This window comes from Micromys minutus (assembly GCF_963924665.1).
Source record: "Micromys minutus genome assembly, chromosome: X".
Lineage (NCBI taxonomy): Eukaryota > Metazoa > Chordata > Mammalia > Rodentia > Muridae > Micromys > Micromys minutus.
Window position 1 is genome coordinate 66,846,205 of NC_137970.1, and position 11,443 is coordinate 66,857,647.

Below are 11,443 nucleotides of genomic sequence, written 5' to 3' on the forward strand. Positions count from 1 at the left end.
CACATTGAGAGACCTATTGATCCAGTTGCATATGTAGCTGAAGATAGAAGTGTCTGCCATCAATATAAAAAAATAGGCTTTTGGCCCAGGGAGGACATGCTATTCCAATGTAGGGGATTGGCAAGACAATGGGGTGAAGAGGGTGATTAAGAGTGAGTACACCTTTATGAAGGCAAATGGAGGGAGAGGGGGATGAGAGCAGGGCAAGGGAAAGGGATAACATCTCAAATGTGAATACAGATTATCTAATAAAAATTATGGAAAAAATCTCCAAAAATATTCTGTTATACTTATATATTAGTGTCTTGCTCAGCTATCATAAAAGAAGCTTCTCCCTGCACCAGATGAGAAGAAGTATAGAAACCTACAGCCAGGTATTACACAGAGTGTGTGGGAACCCTTAGAACACAGTACTCTAAACATTTTGTCTCCATAAAATTCCTTCCCCTCAGGCTCAGGGCATCCATGGAATAGGAGGTAGAAAGACTTCAAGAGCCAGATAAGTAGAGGATTCCAAGAGAACAGCAGCCTTCAAGTCAACTGAGAAAAGATGATATAAACTCACAGAGAATGTAGTAGTTAGCACAGGACCTACTCAGTTCTCCACAAGGTCCTCTGTATATATATTACAGCTTCCAGTTTAGAATTTTTATTGGATTGCTTTTATTGTGTCTTCCATTGTGGCTCTTTCTGTTGGTTTTCCTTGTGTGTGCTGTGTGTGTGTGTGTGTGTGTGTGTGTGTGTGTGTGTGTGTGTGTGTGTGTATGTGTGTGTGTGTTTATTTCACATAATTTACTTTTGTTACATTTGTTGTTGTCTTTTAGAAATTTGCTCTTTTAAAATGAGAGACAGAAAGGTAACAGATCCAAATATGGTGGGATGAAGGGAGAACCTGGGAGCAGTGGTGGTGTGGTGGTGGAGCTGTAGTTAGGATAGATTCTATGAGAAATTACTCTATTTCCAATAAAAAGAAAACAGTACCTGAAACCTAAAAATATGAGAAAGTCTTTAAGCATCCATCTTACTCCAATTTTTAAAACATTGATCTGTAAAGTGTCAATATTGACAAGAAAGTATTTTCAATGATATAATGGATTTTATTACACTAGTGCAGGGGATATACTTCCTCCCATGATTTAATGATATAAAATTGCTCAATGTAGATCTATCTTTAAAATTCTGTAGTAATATTGGCCATATCTGGAATCAAATCAGACTTTCTTACTTGATATAAGGTATAAAGCCTATAGCAAAGGTATTGGATTCTAGAATCATGCATCTACTTGGTGGGTGCAGAATAAAGAAAAGCCCACAAGACCACACATTTTTCCAGTGTATCTCTCTATCTGCTTCCAAAGTAATAGAGCCATTTAAACAGTGATGTTGTTTCTGCCTAGTGCTGTGTAATTGATACACTGCTATCACTGGCTGTATAAAGCAATCAGGTTCTCTATTTCTTTGATCTGTCTTAAGCTTACCCCAAAGCCAGACAGAATAAAACTTGAATAGTAGTGGACTTACCTGAGGTCTTTTATAGTTGTGTGCAAATGGTCATATTTTCTTCTCTAAGAGACTGATGAAGACTAGTCTCAAGTTCACTAGAATCATAGGTCATTATTGAATAGTTAGTATTGTGTTGTTTTTGGCTTATTTGTTACTGGGTCCGGCTTTCTCACTGCTGTGTGTGGATGTATTACTACAGCAGGGCAAACTGTCATTATTACTTTCCAGGTCACTAGTGGTTTTAACATGTTGCTGTTCTCCATGTTGGACATTGCTTGTGGTCATTATCTCCTGTCCTCTGTTGGTGATAAGACTAGAGGCTTTTTCAGTTTTATATTTCCTTTTGCCTAATGACTTCTTTCGAGAAGAATTCTTTTTGTCACAACCTGAAAACATTTTTCTAATGAGTTTATCCAATTGAGGGTCTGGATCTAATGACTTTTTTGAAAGTAGTTTTCTTCTGCAGATAGGGCATTCCTTGTTTCCTAGCCTAAGAGCTGTGATGATACAGTCCTTACAAAATCGGTGGAAACAGGACTTTGTAATCCGGGTGTTCTTTAGTATATCTAAGCAAATTGGACACTTGAAGTTGTTATACTCATCACTATAAAAAGCCACAATTTCCAAGTCACGTGTTGTTATCTTCTGAGATGTTCCTTGTAATTCCTGTGAGCTCTGTTCTGATGTTGCTCCTTCTGGTTTTGTTTCCCGTGTCAGACCTCTTTGTGACATGCTGGTTTATGACAGAGCCTGAGCCTCCTCTGGTATAAATTTGGGATGGACTATGGCTTTTGCATTTTTTGCCTCTGGTTGTTACGTTCACCACTGAACATCACATAAGTCAGGTGTACTGAAATATATAAAGTTCTCTCATTAACCATCCTTAATTTATTAGATAACAAATAATTTATATGCTAGGCTTTGGCTCACAGAAACATGGCTAGCCTAACAGGCATAATCTCATGGATTTTTTACCCTAGTATGACTTATATAAAGAAACATTATTATGCTGTGAGCCTCACTTACCCAAAGAACCAGCATTATGATGTAGGCCATATAATGTCATAACAGTATATGTGTTCAATGAAAATATTTGTGAAACATCTGCTAGTAAACTACTACTCACAATAGGTATATGTGTGTAAGGAGGGTAATGGGGCAGTAGAAGTGATTTACTTACCCAAAAACGTAATATGAAACACCTACTAAGTATTTCCTATTCTTAAAAGTCTGCCTTTAAATGTATTATCATTATCAAAGTCTTCCCAGTTAAAAAAAAATATTTAACTTTGTAAAATATTCCCATAACTGAGCCAGTTTACAAAAGGAAATAAACATTTTTTGAAACATTTTGGGCAAAACAGTGGGAAAAGACAACACCTTAAATGATGTTTGGTATGTATTCAACTTTACATTTTTTTTTAGTCTCGTTCAAGGTATCTGGATAAACTTTCTGAAAAGTACAAACTTACATTACAGGGCATCAGAAGAACGTAAGATGACAACTTGATGGAATCAGTTCATTTGCCATAAAATGCTCTGAAAACATAAAACAAAAATATAAATCCCCAGTTATTTCAAACAAAGAATGGCTTACATGTAAATGCAATGTTCTCATGAAACAATTGTAATATTTTTAAAATCACAATTCTTACAAGGTATCTTGTTTGTACAGCTTTCAGTCAATAAAATCTGATCTTCAAAGGACTTTACATTTGTATACTGATACAGCATAATATTGATGCAACTAGTAAAAAAATAAAGGACTGTCTTTAATCTTCTGAAAGCCATTTGATATAATTTTCATAATTCATAGGTATATTACTCATCTGAAAAGTTTCAAGGTGAATAGACTTCCAAGGTCAAGATATTGTATATTATTAGGTAAGATTTTAGTTACGAGCAACCCATCCTTTAAGGCATGTAGGTCACAAATTTTTTTTTTTTTTTGGTCTTGGTCAGATGGGAAAATGTAATAGAAATTAGATTAAGGGATTTCTTTCTATCTTTTTCTTTTCTCCATCCTTTCTTTCCCATCTAATATTAGTGGGAAAGATTGGAGAAAGAATGAAAGAAATAACAGAAATAAAAGAATAAAAGGGTAGATTACAGAATCTACTTTTAGACTAAAGAATATTAGCAAGCTAAATATGCTGCATTTAGTACAAATTTGGTACACTGACACAAGTGTAAGGTTATTTTGCTACAATATATTTTACAAATGTTTTAACTCTAGTTTAAAGTATTGTACCACATGGAACAGCAGTTCCGAAAGGTTTAAAGACTGGTGAGTAGGGAATCTGGGAAGCCAGGGAGAAGAGCACTGAAAGCACGCCCCTGCCCTGCCTGATCCAGGGACCAGAAACACAGCATTGGAACTTCTGTTTCCACCCGGCGACTTTGGGGTGCAGAACAGGGCTTGGCCCATCTTCCATCTGGACCAGCAGTTCCCAAAGGTTTAAAGACTGGTGAGGAGGGGATCTGGGCAGCCAGGGAGCAGAGAGATCTCTGCCGAATGAGCATGAAAAGCGCGCCCCAGCCTTGCCTGATCCAGGGACCAGGAACACAGCATTGGAACCTCTGTTTCTACCCGGCAAATTTGGGGCACAGGACAGGGCTCGGCCCATCTGTCACCTGGACCAGTGGAGATCCAGGGGCATAGACCAGATACAAGGGAAAGGCAAGAACATATCACTGACAACAAGATGGCAAGAGGAAAGCGAAAGAGTATATCCCAAGGAAACCAAGACAACCTGGCAACACCAGTACCTGCTCTCCCATCACAGCAAACATCGGAATTCCAAACACTCCAGAAAAAGAAGACACAGACCTAAAATCATACCACAAGGTGCTGATAGAGAACCTTAAACAAGAAAAGGAGGAAAAGCAAAAAGAATCAGAAGCTTTTAAAGAAGAAACAAGAAAAAGACTCAAAGAACTCAAAGAACTAGAGGAAAACAGAACCAAAGAAATAAAGGAATGGAAGAGGGAAATTAAAACAGAAATTGACACAATAAAGAAAACACTAAAAGAGATAACCCTAGAGTCAGAACACCAAAAAAAGAAATCAGGAGTCACAGAAGCAAGCATTTCCAATAGACTATGAAAGCTAGAAGAGCCTGGACAGACAACATGCAGACCCTAAGAGAGCACAATTGCCAGCCCAAGCTGCAATACCTAGCAAAACTACCAATCACCATAGATGGAGAGATGAAGATATTTCAAAACAAATCAAAATTTACACAATATCTGACCACAAACCCAGCACTACAATCATTTATAGGTGGAAAACTCAATACAATGAGGGGAACTACGTCCAAGTAAAAACAAGAAAACACCTAAGCAAGAAAACCACTTATAGAAGAAAAAGACACAGACACAACCTACAAAAGCAATAATCCCAGGAAACAGAAACCACTATTCCTTGATATCTATTAACAAAAATGGTATCAACTCCCCAATAAAGAGACATAGGCTGTCAGACTGGATACATAAACAAAATCCAGCATTTTGCTGCATACAGGAAACTCATCTCAGAGACAAAAACAGACACTATCTCAGACTAAAAGGGTGGGAAAAAAACTCCCAAGCAAACAGCCCCAAGAAGCAAGCTGGAGTGGCTATTCTAATATCGAATAAAGTAAATTTTCAACTAAAAGTTATCAAAAAAGATAAGGAAGGACACTTTTTACTCTTTACCGGGGAAATCTGTCAGGAGGAACTCTCAATCCTTAACATATATGCTCCAAATACAAAAGCACCCACATTCATAAAAGAAACCCTACTAAAGCTCAAAAAATACATTTCACCTCACACAATAATAGTGGGAGACTTTAATACCCCACTTTCTCCAATGGACAGATCATGGAAACAGAAACTGAACAAGGACACTGCAAAACTCACAGAGACTTTGAGCCTACTAGTATTAATAGATATATACAGAACATATCATCCTAAAGTAAAAGAATACACCTTCTTCTCACCACCCCATGGCACCTTCTCTAAAATTGACCACATAATTGGACACAGAACGAGCCTCCATCAATATAAGAAAATTGAAATGCTCCCATGCAACCTCTCAGATCGCCATGGTCTATAGCTGGTATTTAACAACAACAAAAACAACAAAAATCCCACATACACATGGAAACTAAACAATGCTCTGTTAAAGGATAGCAGGGTCAAAGAAGAAATAAAGAAAAAAATTAAGGGTTTTCTAGAATTCAATGAAAAGGAAAACACAACATACCCAAACCTATGGGATGCAATGAAAGCAGTACTGAGAGGAAAACTCATAGCTCTAAGTGCTTCCAAAAAGAAACTGGAGAGAGCAAATATCAGCAACTTGAAAGCACAGCTAAAAGCCCTAGAACAAAAGGAAGCAGATACACCCAAGAGGAGTAGACAACAACTACTCCTCTTGGGAAGTAGGCTTCATTCCTGGGATGCAGGTATGGTTTAATATAAGGAAATCCATCTATGTAATCCAACATATAAACAAACTCAAAGAACAAAATCACATAGACATCTCACTAGATGCTGAGAAAGCATTTGACAAAATTCAACACTCCTTCATGTTAAAAGTTTTGGAAAGGAAAGGAATCCAAGGTCCATACCTAAACATAATAAAATCAGTATACAGCAAACCAACAGCCAACATCAAACTTAATGGTGGGAAACTTGAAGCAATCCCACTATAATCAGGGACTTGATCAGGTTTCCCACTCTCCCCCTACCTATTCGACATAGTATGGAAGTCCTGGGTGGAGCAATTAGACAGCAAAAGGAGATCAAAGAGATACAAATCAGAAAGGAAGAGGTAAAAACATCACTCTTTGCAGATGACATGATAATGTACTTAAGTTACCCCATTAATTCCACCAGAGAACTCCTACAGCTGATAAACAAGATCAGCAAAGTGGCTGGATAGAAAATTAACTCAAACAAATCAGTAGCCTTCCTATATTCAAAGGACAAACATGTGCAGAAAGAAATTAGGAAAAAGATACCCTTCACAATCGTCACAAAAACTATAAAATACCTTTGTGTGACTCTAACTAAGCAAGTGAAGGACCTGTATGACAAGAACTTCAAACCTCTAAAGAAAGAAATTGAGGAGCATCTCAGAAAATGGAAAGATCTCCCATGCTCATGGATTAGAAAGAACAATATCTTAAAAATGGCCATCCTACCAAAAGCAATCTACAGATTCAATGCAATCCCTATCAAAATTCCAACCCTGTTCTTCATTGAGTTGGGAAGATCAATGTGCAATTTCATATGGAATAACAAAAGACCCAGAATAAGGAAATCCATCCTCAACAACAAGAAAACATCTGCGGGAATCACTATCCCTTACCTCAAGCTATATTACAAGGCAATTGTGCTGAAAAAAGCATGGTACTTGTACCAAAATAGGCACATGGATTAATGGAATAGAATAGAAGATCCAGAAATGATCCCTCACGTATATGGTCACCTGATTTTTGAGAAAGGAGCCATAAACATTCAGTGGAAAAGGGACAGCCTATTCAACAAATGGTGTGAGTACAACTGGCACTCAGCATGCAAAAGAATGAAAATAGACCCTTTCTTATCTCCTTGTACAAAGCTCAAGTGTAAGTGGATCAAAGATCTCCACATTAAACCAGATACATGGAAACTATTAGATGAGAAATTAGGAAAAACCTTAGAACACATAGGCACAGGAGAAAATTTTCTTAACAAAACACCAATGGCTCAAGCTCTAAGGTCAAATATTAACAAATGGGAATTAATGAGATTGCAAAGTTTCTGTAAGGCTAAGGACATTTTTAAGAAAACAAAACGGCAGCCAACAGAATGGGAAAAGATCTTTACCAACTCTACATCAGATAGAGGCCTAATATCCAAGGTATACAAAGAACTCAAAATCTATAGATACCCAAGACTTGGGATATTTTATGTAATCCTTTCTAGAAGCAGGCTTAAAATATATATGGTAAAAGCTGCTTTATCATGCATCCATATAAAAGAATTTGCAGCCAAACTTTGTATTGCGAAAGTAAAGAACTTGGTGTTAATTTTTAAAGAATAAATCATTTGCACTGTTCAAAATAAAAGTATTGTACCTGTGCAACTCATTAAACAATGTGATGCTAAGTCATAGTACTTGAAAGCTGCTATTACAAACGAATTAGAATAATTAAGAAATGCAAGTTATTAGTAAATCAACTAATCTTGTACTCATGATAGCTACTAGTTTAATTACAGAAATAAAGTTTATGCATCTCCATGTAGATGGTTTCCAACTTAAGCAGATAGTAAATAGTTATAAACAAACAATTATTGCCTATTCAGACATAATGTAGATAAATATATTGTCTTCCAAACTTCAGATACCTACATAATATGACATTTAAAGATGTTTTATTGTAGGGCTTTTTGAGACAATGAGACATGTCTGCTTCTGTCAAAACCCTAATACTACTTCAAACATTATAGACCTTGAAGAACCTCCGTAAGAAGTTTGCTTCAAATATGATGAAGCTAGACACTATGTAAAATTTGCCCTTGCTTCAACTGCTGCCACAATACTCTCCAAGCAATGTACATGAAGAACACAAACAAATTCAACTGCTGAGCTTTGGCTTGACATGGTAATTAATTCCATTGATACTCTTGCATCACAGAAGTCTGTCAGATAATCTGCACCTAAAGTCTAAAGATGATTCTTCAATGATACATCAAAACTATGGGTGACTATTCAAGTACACAAGAAGCTCTGTCATTTCTGTAGTTTTGGAAGCTGTATCTATTGCATTTCCTAAATACTCAGGTAGTATTTTTTATTACACTGATGGGATTAAAGACTGGATAGTTATAGTCTCACAATTAAGCTTCAGTTGTTTAGGATTTATGAAAATAATTTTAGGTGTAAGAATATATTTACATTGATATATTCAAATTATGATAGAAAGTTAATTTTGTATGGAACATTGCATTCACAAAGATAAAATATATAATAGTGTACTTTCTCCAAAGTTGTCAAATACATATAGGCTAAATATTTTGAATATAATGCTTATCTGATAGTTTTTATAATTGTTCTTATTATATGTTGTTTGCTGTTGTTACAGAAAGAACCATGTATTGGAACAAAAGGAGATGTTGGAGTAATATTTCTTTACACTGTGGTAAAGATGCATCTGTATTATTCTTTGCCTACCTAAGCCACCTTCCCAAAAGCCATACATATATATCAAAATATTTCAGACATTTGACAGAGAGAGGGACTACGATGAAAAAATATCAATCACCAAAATATTTACCACTAAGATGTGGAGGAAGTCGTATATATGAAACTAAAGAGAAGAAACCAGCCATATGGCAAAATATAGATAAGTATAAATAAAGTAATTGAGTAAGGAGCTAGTTGGGAATAACAGTAGCTTAATTATTAGGCATTAATTAGTAATATTAATCTTTAGTGTTGCTCTTTGGGAACTGTAGTAAACATAGAATAGGCGTATGGTTATATTCATCCGGGAGCATCACAGAGCATTAAAAATTGCCAAACCTTACAAAGTAAGTTAAAAATAGAATAAAATTGGAAATTAAAAATTTAAGAAAGCAAAGTCTAAGAGACCAATCAACCAAACAACATCACAGATAGAAAAGTTAATCCCAGGCATTGAAAACAAGATAGAAGAAATAGAAAATGTTAAATCTAAAAATGTGCAGGTACAAACATTCAGAATATATAGGATACCATGAAAATCTCAAATCAGTAATAATAGGGATAGGAATAGTAAAACAAACCCGGCTCAAAGGCACAGAAAGTATTTTCAACAAAAATAATAGAATAAAATTTTTTAAGGAAATGGCCCAATAGTGTTATAAGAAGCAAACAAAACACCAAATAGACTGGACAAGAAAGATAAGTGTTTTTCACACCCAATACTCAAAACACTAAACATAGAGAACAAAGGGAGAATATTATAAGCTGCTAGGGAAAAACATCATGTAATACGTAAAGGCAGACCAATTAGAATAGCACCTAACTTTACAAAAGAAACTCTAAATACTAGAAAGGGACTTCAAATACATACTACAAATCTAAGAGACAACATATGCCAGCCATCCTAAACTCCCATAGTTCATAAAACATTCAATCACTATAGATGAAGAAATAAAAACAGTCAATGATAAACTAAATTTAAGCAATATCTATCCACAAGGACATTCAAAACAAGGCAATAACAAAAAAAAAAAAAAAAAAGTAAATCTGAAACATGCAAGAAAAATGTGGAATGAAAAATTCCAGAGTAGCAAATCAAGAGTGGGGAAAAATTAACCCTACAACAATGCAGCAAAATCAAAGGAATAAACAAGCATTGCTCATTGATAATGCTCAATACCAATGGTCTCAATTCCCCAATAAGAAGAAACTGAGTAAGAAATTACAATCAAAAACAGTATCCATCATTCTGCAACATTGAAGGAAAATCCCTTAACATGTAGGAGAGAAAACACCTCAGGGTATAAAGAAGGAAAAAGTCATGAGAAGCAAGCAGACCAAGGAAGCCAGGCAGTGTAACAATATTATGACCTGAATATATATTTCAAATCAAAACTAGTCAAAAATATAGGGAAGAATAATTCATAGTCATCATTGGAAACAAAAGAATATATTGAAATTGTAAACATTTATACAACATGAACACTTACGTTCAAAAAATGTATTACAGCTTGCATTACAAATTAACACTTACATAATGATAGTGGGTATCCTTGGTACCCCAGTCTCACTAATAAACAGGACACTAGACAAATACTAAACTGAACAAGAAATGCTGTCACTACATGACCTCATAAACAAAATGAATCTAACAGATATTTAAAGATCATTTCACCCAAATGCAAAAGAATATACATTCACAGTAGCTATGAAACTTTCTTCCAAACAGCAGACATATATGGATTCAAAGCAACCTACAAAAGATCCCATAAACTTGAAATAACATCCCTGTATCCTGTTTGACTACTACTGATTAATCTAGATATCAACAACAGAAACAACAACAATAACAAAACTTAGAAATTCATAAAAACTGAACAACTAACTACTGAATAAAAATGGGTCAAGAAAACAATTTTGGGATTAGAAACTATTTAGAATTGAATGAAAGTAAAAATCAAAGATATCCAGACTCATGGGACACAAAGAAAGCAATTATAAGAGAAAGGTTTATATAATACATAAAAAAGAAAACAGAATTATATTAGCAATATAAGGACACACTGAAAAGTACTAGAAGAAGAAGAAAAACAAAATCACACTCTAAATGAGTAAACAGAAAGTAATAATAAAACTCAAGTTGAGATCATTGAAATGGAAATAAACACATAAATAATGCTTAATAGAATCAATGAAATGAAGAGTTATTTAAGTCAATCAATATGATTGATAATCCCTTAGCCAAATTAATTAAAAGAAAAAGAAAAAAATACAATTTATTAAAAATAAGAGGCAAAGGGGGGAGATAACAACATATACCAAAGAAATAGAGAGAAAGTTATGCGAATTCTTTAAATATATGTGCTCAAATTATAGAACCTAAAAAGAAATAGGTTTCTTTATATATAGCATCTACCAAAATTCAATCAATATCAGATAAGCAATTTAAACAGACCTATAACGCCCATTGAAATAGACACAGCAATTAAAATCTCACAATGAATAAAGGCCCAGTGTAAGGTGGACACAACACAGAATTTTATCAGACTTTCAAAGTCAATAGAACAGAATTGAAGACACTCAAACATAATTCCACACAAATATAGATAGCTGATATTTGATAAAGCAGCCAGAAATATATAGTGGAAAAAAAGAGAACATTTTAAACAAATGGTGTTACATGAACTAGATGTCTATATATAGAAAAATGCAAAATAGATC

The 11,443-nt window shown here is 34.8% G+C and overlaps 1 protein-coding gene across 1 annotated transcript; it reads right to left on the reverse strand.

Moving 5' to 3' along the window:
- Positions 1-1,647: 1,647 nt before the first annotated feature.
- On the reverse strand, positions 1,648-2,235 carry LOC308415003 (E3 ubiquitin-protein ligase RING2-like; the record flags this gene model as incomplete). The annotated part of the gene is made up of 1 exon (XM_080910139.1): positions 1,648-2,235. The coding sequence occupies one exon, from the start codon at positions 2,233-2,235 to the stop codon at positions 1,648-1,650; it is 588 nt and encodes a 195-aa protein (XP_080766265.1).
- Between the last annotated feature and the right edge of the window lie 9,208 nt (positions 2,236-11,443).